This window comes from Trichosurus vulpecula, chromosome 5, assembly GCF_011100635.1.
Source record: "Trichosurus vulpecula isolate mTriVul1 chromosome 5, mTriVul1.pri, whole genome shotgun sequence".
NCBI classification, from domain to species: Eukaryota; Metazoa; Chordata; class Mammalia; order Diprotodontia; family Phalangeridae; genus Trichosurus; species Trichosurus vulpecula.
Genome location: NC_050577.1, coordinates 14,491,156 through 14,501,703, shown reverse-complemented (window position 1 = coordinate 14,501,703; position 10,548 = coordinate 14,491,156). Strand labels below are relative to the sequence as shown.

The 10,548-nt window shown below is 50.1% G+C and overlaps 1 protein-coding gene across 2 annotated transcripts in view; it reads left to right on the top strand.

Moving 5' to 3' along the window:
- The first annotated feature begins 1,337 nt into the window (after positions 1-1,337).
- Positions 1,338-10,548, top strand: part of CDCA7L (cell division cycle associated 7 like) — a 29,901-nt gene continuing 20,690 nt past the window's right edge. The window contains exon 1 of one of the 2 annotated variants that reach the window (XM_036759768.1): positions 1,338-1,533. In XM_036759768.1, the coding sequence (XP_036615663.1) occupies positions 1,510-1,533 (24 nt within the window). In that variant the 5' untranslated portion in view covers positions 1,338-1,509. The remainder of the gene's footprint in view (positions 1,534-10,548) is intronic. The other variant, XR_005010467.1, reaches the window with a different exon arrangement.

Below are 10,548 nucleotides of genomic sequence, written 5' to 3'. Positions count from 1 at the left end.
AATTAATGAATGTCATGTCTTTTGGTTAACTTTTACTGTGTATTGCCAGTTTTGAGCCTCAGTTTCTTTGGCTGTAAAATGCCTTTTCTGTGAAGGGGGAGGGGAGATTTACTTGCATTAGCTACCCACTAGAAGTGAGGACAGTGCTTGAGAAACCTTTCGGCGTTTCAGAAACGTAAGAAGCTCGAGAGAACGCTGAATTCATCTCACCAGCTCTTCTCCTTTTACAGATGGGGAAATTAGGGCCCATCAGGGTCGGATAAAGGGGCAGTCATTGCCAGCAGGGTCTCTTGTGACTGCAGATCCAGTGGTCTTCTAGCCACTGTCCCAAGAATGGCAGCTGAGGACCTCCCTATTAGGACTCAGTTGCATTATGAAAATTTTTGGGGGGGTACTGGGACACATAAGTGTAAAAGTGGCGTCTTGTCACTAAACTCAAGACTTCCTTTCTGAAACTGCTCACAAGCTTTTTTCCCCATCCACCACTGGAGGGAAAATTAAATTCGGAGCTGGGTCCTCCCACTCACTCCTTCAACAATGAGTCCCATTCAAGCCAGGGGCTGGGCGCCCGCGATGCCAGCAGCGCCTGGGCTTCCCCTGAAAGGTACCGAGGTGCTTGTGGCAACTTTGTAACTCAGGAAAGAACAGAGCGTGAACGTTTCCACGTGATTAATTCAGAGCTTTTCCAAGCACCATGCTTTGCAAAAGTGGAGGCTACGAGCAAGGGCAGCCTTGCATGAGCGTGCCTTGCCCAGATCTTGAGCCAAGCCCTTGCTCGGGTTGGGGCTGCGGCGGTGGGCACATGGGCGTGCACAGGGAGCCAGCTTTTTTAACGCGCGCCCCTTGCTAAGCAAAGCCGACAAAAGTGCAGGGCACGCCAAAAAGCCCACCAGAAACACTAGCCCGGGGCGGATAGGGGTACGGGGTCAACTGCATTGACGTCCCAGGGAAGGCCAAGGGGTCCTTCCATGCGCCGGCCGGGGACCCAGGTGGCTGCAATCCCAGGGCAGGCAGGCAGGCCCGTCAGCTGGGCAGAGCGGGACGTCCCCCTAACACTTCTCCCGCGCAGAAAGCCGATCGGACCGCTCCACTGCCGCCCCACACTACAGGGGGGAGGCCGCCACTTCGGCCCGGCCAGCCGCTTCCCGCGCGCGGCCGCGGCCCCTTCCTCGCGCCCCCGGCCAAGACGAACGTGAAAACCCACGGTTGCGAGGCCGGGCGCCACGCGCGGGGCTCGGGGCCCGCCCGGAGCCGGCCAGGGTTTGGCGACCTCTCGGGCGTCTCCCCCCCACGGCCGGGAGACGAGTGCGATCGCTCCTTGCCCCGCGCCGTAGCCCGCCCGCCGCTCGGCGTTCGACATTCGAACGTCGGCGGATAGTCTGGGCTCCCTTTGATACTTTGTAGCCCGTGCGCCCGGGCCCGGACGTTCTAGAACGTCGCGCTGCGGCTCCGACTCCTGCGGCGGCAACTGAGGCGCGCGCCGGAGCCCGGCCAGAGCTTCTAACGAGCATGGAGCCGGCGGCTGCTGCTAAGGTGAGGCTCCGGGCATTAATGCACGCACACATGGCCCCGTGCTCCCTCCCTCCTTCCCTCTCTCCCTCCATGCCTTCTCCCGTTTGCGCCGGGAGCTTGGCTTGCCACGAGCTTTCCCGACCCATGCGGAAGGGCTTTTTTCATTTTGCACTTTGGCACGCGCGCGTTTGTGCCCGTGGGTAGGAACTTGCTTAATTGGAAGGCTCGCTCTTAGAGATCTTCCCATGCTAGGAGCCCCTGGATGTAGGATTTTGAGCTGAAAGGAAGGGGTTCGGTCTCTGTGATTTCAGGGGGACCCTCCCCATCCACCCAACTGTCGTTTAAGATTGCCAGGAGAGGTTTTGTTGGTCTGGGATCCTGGGGAGCCTTCTCCGATGCCTCCTTACGCTGGGGCGGTGTCTCCGACCCTTCCCACTCAGTGAAACACCATATTCTAGTCAGTAAGAAAAACATAATTAGGAAAGAAAGGTGAGGAACAGAGCTAGCTCAGATGTGGTCCCGGAGAACCGAAGCGATTATTGGTGAACTAAAAAGAAAAAAGTTCCGGAGTGGGAAGGAAGGGGCTGCAGTGCTTGGTGTAGGACCCCAGAAATGCTTGGAGGAGAGGAGGCTGGGGCGGGGCCGCCCGGCTCTGGGCCCCTCGGACCTGCGGGCTCACGCTTACCTTCCGATTTTGGATGTGTTTCCCCCCCCCCCCCCCCCCCCCCTCGCTGCTACTCTATGAGCCCGGGGGCGGGGGAAGGAGGAAGGTGGGGCACGGAATTGAGGATCCCCAAGTTTGTACAGTGCCCCAGTGTTGAGTGCTCCCAGTGCTCGGCCAGTATTGACTTAGAACGCTCCCATTTCTCCATTGGCTGAAGTTCACCCCTGGCCATACACCAAACCTCCAGCTTGGGGGGAAAAATTCCAACGGAATAGTTGCCGTTCGTGACATTTAATCAAACCTCTTCTGTTGGCAGGCGTATCTTGGGAGATGTATTTGGTGTTTGAGAAACTTTTTAAATGAGGGGAAGAAGTAAAAACAAGAAAAATCCATATTATTTGTCTCGGCTGGGCAGAGGAAGCCAGGATTGCAAGTAGAGCGCTCCTTGTGTAAAACCTGGCTGCGTTAGTGATGCTTCTGGCCTGAGCTCCAGAGGACCATCCGAGGGCTCAGCAAGTCACCCACGATCCCGAAGGTTTAGCAGGGGAAGGCACTGGAGGGGGCCTGCTCGGACCCTGCGTCCTAAAGACAGCCGGGAAGATTTGGGGCCAGAGGACCTGGTGTCCAGTGTTGAGTCTGCATTTTTAGGCCTGCCCTTTGCCCCTCTCCCAGTCTGTTTCCTCAGCCCCCAAATGGAGGAGTTCATAGAATCCTAGATGTAGAGCTAAGAAGAGACGCTAGACACCATCCACCCCAGCCCCCTCACTTTCCAGATGAGGGAACTGAGATGCACAGAAGTGGCTGACTTGGTACTAAATCTGAGGGCTCCTCCTGCTTAGGTTCTATGAACCTAATGGTGCAAAGAACATTTACTGAGTAGCTGGGTGTGTCAGGACTGAGCTGACCTCTGAGGACACACAGTCATAATAAATATAGTGCCTGCCCTCAAGGAGCTTATACTCTGGGTAAAACTAGACAAAAACAAGCACAGTGCTTGGTGCATAGCAAGCCTTTAAAATGTGTTTTTTTTTTAAATTCATGAATTTATAATTCACTCTTAGGCAACACCTGGGAATCACAATTATAAGATGAGAAAACTTGTATCCTTCCCTTCCATCTTTCCCCCTTCTCTCTTTCTCTTCCTTCTCCTTCCTCTTTTCTCTCTCCCCCTTCCCTTCCTCTTCTCTCTCTCCCCCTCTTCTCTCTCACCCCACTTCTTCCTCCTCCTGACTCTTCTGTCTTTCCCACCTCTCCTCCTCCTTCCCTCTTCTCTCTCTTCCTGTCTCCCCCCCTTCTCTTTCTTCCTCCTCCCTCTTCTCCTGTCTTCCCCGTCCCGTCTCCCCCCTTTCCCCCATTCCCTCCATCCTTCCTTTCTCAAATACGTTGAATAAACTTTTTGTGCAGATCCCAGCCAACACACTCTTTACCATTTGGAACAAATTGCCACATGTAAAATCAGGTGTTTTAAAGAATTGATGGGCAGCACAGATTAGGGTCATTTTTCTAGTGGAAATGTACCCTGCTCATCCTTTCAGTGAAAGCCATTTATTCTCCACAATTCCAGTGAGTGGAGAATGGCTTGGTGGGCTGGGACAAAGATGATGGTAACCCTTAGTGACCATATCAGGAGTGGGAGGCTAATTCGTGGATGAAGCTCCTCCCCTTCATAGACTAGTACTTCCTCTCCCTGATTCGGTGTAAGGGGTTCAGGGACCCCCCAGAGACTGGAGTACTGGATGGGGCTGTCTGGAATAAATTCACAGGCTTGAGCATTCTTTAAATCAAGGTGGCAAAGGTTTATTGTAATGCCAGTATGGTGGGCAGAGCTCCCTAAGGTACTTGCCTCTTAACAGGAATGATGCTAAAGTTTACATAGGAAAAGTAGTGGATTATCTAGCAGATATGCTAATTAGGCGATAACTTACTGCCTTGGTCATTGGCGTCATTCATTACTGGAAGCCAGAGGAAGGGGTTTCTCAGGGGTGTATTTTTGGTCTATTATGTCTGTAGCAAGATAGCTTTGAGAGGATTGAACATGGTAACTTTGGGAATCAATACATGACAGTTCTGTGATTACAAGATAGTCCTGTTTTTAAAAGAGAATTTCTTTAGAAGTCAGCCTGTTCTTGTGATGGGGAAAGATAGTTTGTTTTACTGGGCCCACTCATGAGTAATTGTGGGGAAAGGTAGTTTGTCTTACTGGGACCCGCTCAGGAGTTACTGCTTGGCATAGTGTCCTTGGGCTGGGGAGAAAACTGTCTGGCATAGTGTTTTGAGGCTGGGGAGAAATGTGATCTTGGAATTGGGGTCTAAGAATGGGCACCCCATCATGCCCACTCTGAATGTCAGTTTTCTTCTCTGTAAATGAGTTCCAGGGTCCCATCCAGCTGTGATTCTGGTTCTTTTCCAGCATGGATCGTGCTGGAGACCCCTGGTGATCCTTCCAACTCTCACATTCCATGAGTGTGTTTAAATAAAACTAGAATGAGATTTGTGGAAAGAAAGGGGCATTACCATAGCCTGGCCAGCTCTGAGCTCAAGTGAGCTGTGGTTTTCATAAGCCTTGTGAGGGCAGGGTGGGTTGTCATTTTTCTCTTTGTGCCTAGTGTCCAGCAGAGACGCTGGGTGAACTGAGTTTGTCCAAAAGACTGAAGATGCGGTTTCCTCAGAAAGCAAATAGCTGAGGAAAGAAAACCATTAAAGCTCATCCTGGGGGTTGGGAAGAGGAAGGAGAAGAGAGATTGGGAACTGGGAACCACAGGCTTCCCTGGCTCCTTCTGCCTTGGAATTCCACCAGTCCATGGGGGATTGGATTCGGAATCCATAGAATGGAAGAGTCTGTGTTCCCAGAGGATTGTGCCTGCTGCCCCCCTGCCTTTATGGTGTGATGGTGACCTTTGGCAGATCACTTAACTCTGTTTGCCTTAATCCATTGGAGAAGGAAACTCAGATCACCCCTGTATCTTTGCCAAGAAAACCCCATGTACAGTATGGTCCCACAGGGTCGCAGAGTCAGACACAGCTGGCCCACAACCTAACTGCTTTGTTTTTCTGTCACCTGGCTGTCTCTGTGCATCTAACCTCGGAAGGTACCTGAGAAATTCAGACTTGTTTGGAATCCTAGGCCTCTTTGCCTCCCAGCCTTGGAGGTCTCTGCTTTTGACCTTGGGGGTTGTGAGGATAACACCACCATCTGTCTTCCAAGCTTGTTGTGAGGGTCAAATGAGATAATCATTGTAAATTGCTTAGCACAATGTAGGCACATAGTTCCTTAGCATGTAGTAGGTGCTACATACTTATTCCCTTCCCTTTCATTGAAAAACATTTAAGGGCCTACAGTACTGTGCTAGGTTCAGGGGATAGAACCAAACCTGCTCTCAAGGGGCCTATGTTCTTTTGGGATAGAAGATTTGTGCATGTAAAATTAACCCATCACCAAGCGTTTATGAGGCCCCTCTTTTGGGCTAGCTGCTCCACTAGGGGTCCTGGTCTCAATGGGCTGATGTTCTTAGCATTTGCCACTGGGCCACAGGTGAACTGTGAAATCCCAGCATCCTCAGAGGTAAATATTCCTCAGACTTTGGGAGATGGCAAGGATTTTGGGAGATGGGAGGTGGTAGAATTAGACGGACCTGGTCATGGCCCATGTTTCACTGACCAGCTAACAGTCACATCATGCTGAGAAGGTATTTTTAAAGTAATACACTCATCTTCCTGACTGCCAGGTCCAGTCTCTATCCCCTTTACTACCTACCTGTGGCAGGAGTGGGACTACCCTGGGTGCAGTCATCATAAGATCATCTGTTTTGAGCTGGAGGGACCTTAGAGGATAGCTCATCATTATTTTACAGGAGAGGGGACTGAGGCAGAGAGGTTCAAGTGAATTGTCCAAGGCCATATAGATATACATAGCAGACCTGGGATTTGAACTCAGGTTCTGTGACTAAGCTTTTTCCACTCTACAGTTTGACCTTGGATAAATAAATCCCCTAAGCTCACTGAGCCTTATATGATGTTGCTTGAAGCTCTGGGTATGTTCTCTCTCTCTCTCTCTATCTCTCTCTCTCTCTCTCTCTCTCTCTCTCTCTCTCTCTCTCTCTCTCCTCTCCCTCTCCCTCCCCCTCCCTCCCTCCCTCTCCCCCTCTCTTACTCTCCCCCTCCCCCATTCTCCCCCCTTCCCTCCCCTCTCTTTCGTCTCTATCTCTTCTATCTCTCTGTCTCTCTGTCTCACCCTCCCTATCTCTCTTTCTGTCTCCTATCTCTATCTTTTTCTTCTCTCTCCTCTCTCTCTCTGTCTGTCTCTCCCTCCCTTCCTCTCTCTCTCTCCCCCCCCTCTCTTTCCCTCTCTCTCCCCCTCTCCCCCCTATCTCTCTCTCCTATCTCTCTCTCTGTCTTTTTGCCTGGAGTTAAGGCTCTCTAGTGTGTACCATCCTTCCTTTGCCTTCATTCTCATTTGTAGTAGCTTGAGGTACAGGGGAAAGGTGTAGGGTCCCTGAGTTTGATCCCCAGCCTTGCTGTTGACTGGACCCTCTGGGTGATCTTGGGCAGGCCCCGCCTCAGGGATGGCCTTTCCTTATCTGTAAACTAAGGAGTTAGAACCAGTAAGCTCTAAGAGCCCATTCAGATCTAGAGGCCATTGCAGGTGTTCCTGCCGTCTGAATAAGCCCTGTGCTTTCCTGCCTGTTTCCTCTCTCTGGAGTGTTCTCCTGTGAATTCCTACCCATCCTTCAGTGCCACCTCCTTAATGATGCCCGTGTTGATCTCATTGACTGGTAACGTTTTTGTGCTTAACTCAGACCATACCCTTGCACTTTTCTGGTGCCCCTCTAACTCACTAGAAATGGGGCCACTAAACTGTGGCTGCATATTGACTTAGGAAACCACACATTAACATTACTTATGTTCTATTTCTTCATTTTGTCTGGTATTTCCCAATTGCATTTTAATCTAGCTCAGGACACTCATGCCCTATCATACAATATAGTTATCTGGGTTTATACCTTATCCCCCTATAGACCGTGAGCCCTTTGAGGCAAGGACTAGATTTTTTTCCTAAGCCCTGTGTCTTTCTCAGCATCTGTCACAGTCCTCTTCACACATCAGATGCTTAACACAAAACTTACTGAGCTGAGGTGTGACAGTGCAAAGACCTGAGTTCAAATCCTGGTTCTGACATTTATTCTTTGTGTGACTTCATCTACCTGCCCATCAGCTTCTTTAACTATACAATGAAGGAGTAAATGATAGACCGTTGATAGTCTAGTCCATCTCGAAATCTATGTTCCTGGGGTGCTATGAGCCTAATTCTGAGGACCAGCTCTGGGATTCCCTAAGGGACCATGAACAATGAAAAGCTGACATCTTAATAATAGCTAGCATTTCTATAGAGCCGTGAGGTTTGCAAAGCAGCGCTTTCTAACTATGACCTCGTATTAGCAACATTTCCTAATTAGGATCCACTTTAAAATCGATGCTTTCTGGCCCATTCAGGGCTAGGACTGCACAGTATAGTGCCTTACACATTTTGCTGCTGAATAAAGATATGCTGAGTTGAATTGGAATTTTTTTCCCCTTAAAAGCATCTAGGAAAACTCAGATGAGTAAAAGAGATACTTTATAATTGTTAACCAGCTTAATTTACATCTTCTCTGACTTCTCAGCAAGGAGCTTATTAGGGTCTTTTAAAAAAAGGCTGCTCAGAGCTTGCATGAGAGTGTTTCAAGTGGAATACCCTCTCAGGCAGCTTTTAGAAAAAGGGTTTGAGAATCTGCCTTTTAACACTGCCAGCCAAAAACACCTGGGGGAGACTGCTTGGACGGCCTTAATAGACTTCTTTGTACAAAATAGTCGCCCTTATTCCTTCTATAAGTAGGAATAAGAAATGGCCTACACATTGAAGCACTGTGTATATTATATTAATTGGGGCCAGCAGCCAGGTGTCTTTAGCAGCCTGGGCCCAGCAGGCAGGAGTTCTGAAGGCTCGGTGTCTTCAGAGCTTCCGTGGTCTTTGGCATGGCCATTTCAAAGGTCTCGGGCAGATCCGCTCCAGGAAAGTCTGCCGCTGGGACAAGACGTCAGTGTCCTTGGTCCTGGGATCCAGGAGATTTATATATTTGCTCTTTTTTTCCCTTTTCCCCTTAATGCCTTTCACAGTTGTACATACACATCTATAGAGTGCGTTCTTTGGCACTGGGGGAGCAAAGGTAAGCATTGGTGCTTGGATGATGGCCATCCATCCAGCTCCCTGAATGCTTTCTGTCTTGGGGAAGAGTGAAAGGGTCCTGGTGTTCTGGGGTGCCCCCTTTCCCCTCCACCTGCCCCATCACCCCCTGGGGAAGGACGTGGTGCTGGACAAATGGCCAGCCCTCCCTTCCAGTATCTTGGACTGGATGCAAGTTGGTGACAAGGCCTCTGTTTCCTCATCTGTAAAATAAGGGGACGGCAAGGGGGGGGATGGTAGACAGAGCAATGGTCTCAGAGTCAGGAGAGATCCGGGTTCAAATCCTAGCTTGGCCTCTTAGCAGCTGTTTTAGCCTCTCAGAACCTGCTCCCCTCCTGGGCAAGATGGGGGAAAGGAAGTGCTAGGAATACAAAGAAAGAAAAGAAAAAAAGTCCCTGTCCTCGAGAAGTTTACAATCTACTGGCTTCTTCCCTGCTACCTACAGATATGCCCCGGTCTCCCCCATCCTCAGAAAGCTCTCACTTGATCCTCCATACCTGCCGACTGTTGGTTCTCAACCCTCTTCCCTAGTGGAGACCCAGTTCATTCCCTTCCTTTCTTCCTTTTCCCTTCTGAGCTCCGCTCACCGGGCCTCTTCAAAGCCAGGCCCTGATCCAAGATGAACTCAGTGGCTCAGCCATTCTGCTGCATCCATTTTGTGTTTATTGTATGGAGTGTTAGACCAATCTCTATTGCTGTGTATCGGAAGTCAATTTGAAGAGTTTTCCAGATTTATCTTTTCTCAAAGCTTTTGATTTTTTATTTCTTGCTGGAGCCTTCTTGTCTCTTCCATCTACTCTGAACCCAGCTTGTACAGGCCTCCTTATAGACAGGCAGGATTTGTGGAGGATGTCCTGGAGGAGCTTCTTGGGGTGGACAAGATGGCCCCTGAGGTCCCTGCAGTTGGCTGCCCTTCATTCCCACTACTCCCAGCTTTAATTGGAGATGCCCTGGGGATGTTTGTTCTCCTGAAGAGAAAGCGACAGAGATGTCACTTCTGGTGTTCTAAAGCCCCTAATTCCTGGTGGAGGGATTGGAAGTTGTGCCCCTGAGGGTAGGAGGAAGAATGATGGGTAAAAGTTGCAAAGAAGAAATGCTTCCTAACACAGAGCTGGCCTGAAGCCAGTGGGCCACCACTTCATTGGAGGTCATTGGATCATAGAATCCTGGACAGGACTTCTGGTGCACTACACACCCAGATTTGGCTTTCTGTGAGTGCATCCCCTCCAGGCCTTTTTGGGAAGATGTCCATGAAAAAGGGAGCTCTGGACCTCTACTTAGTCAGGCCTGGATTCACCCCTTTGTGATAACCACCCCCATGGCTCCAGGCTCGGCCCCCTGGCGTGGAGGTGAATAGACTTAATAAATCTTTAGGAGACAGTGCTTTCCTTCACCCCATCCCTTCTCATAGAGCTCGAGGCCTGGTCATGTTATCGGTGGCCTTCCTAAAATGGAGGTACTTGTGTTAAATAAAGGAATTCCCCCCCCCCCACACCAAACCAAACATACTTCCCTTGGTGACGTAATCATGGCACCAGATTTAGTGCTTTAGGACAAAAGAGGGAATCTATGATGCTTCTGGGGTGGGGGGTGGGGGGGATGACGACGACATCTCATGGACTTCGTGTAAATCATGGGCTCGTAAAAGGACACCAGGTACAACCTCAATTTAGAGATGAGGAAACAAAACACAAAGAAGGGGCTTGCCCAGGGTCCCATAGCTAGTAGATGGACATTTGGCCAGGTATGTTATGAAGGTAAGTTTGATGGGTCAGCTATGATGTCCAGGTATGTTATGAAGTGTTGATCGGACCGTGTAATGGCCTGAGACCCCCTTGACCCCTGAGCTCTTGTGACTGGGAAGACCCCTCACTTTGGTCTCCAGTGGACCAAAGGAGGGCTGTCTTTCACAGAGGGGCTCCTTCCCTTCCAAAGTCATCTGCGTGGCCTTGGGGCATTCTGTGCCGCCATGATCAGAGGAGCCTTGCCAACTTGTCCATCAGGAAAAATGCCATCATGTTGCATATTAATGGACTTCATTTAGAATCTTTCTAAGCGGGCTTGGTCTTGGTATTTCTCTTTCCAAAGGGTTGGCGTGTGCTTTGGATTTCCTGACTCTGGATCATTCCCAGAACCTTCTCAACAGGCAGCC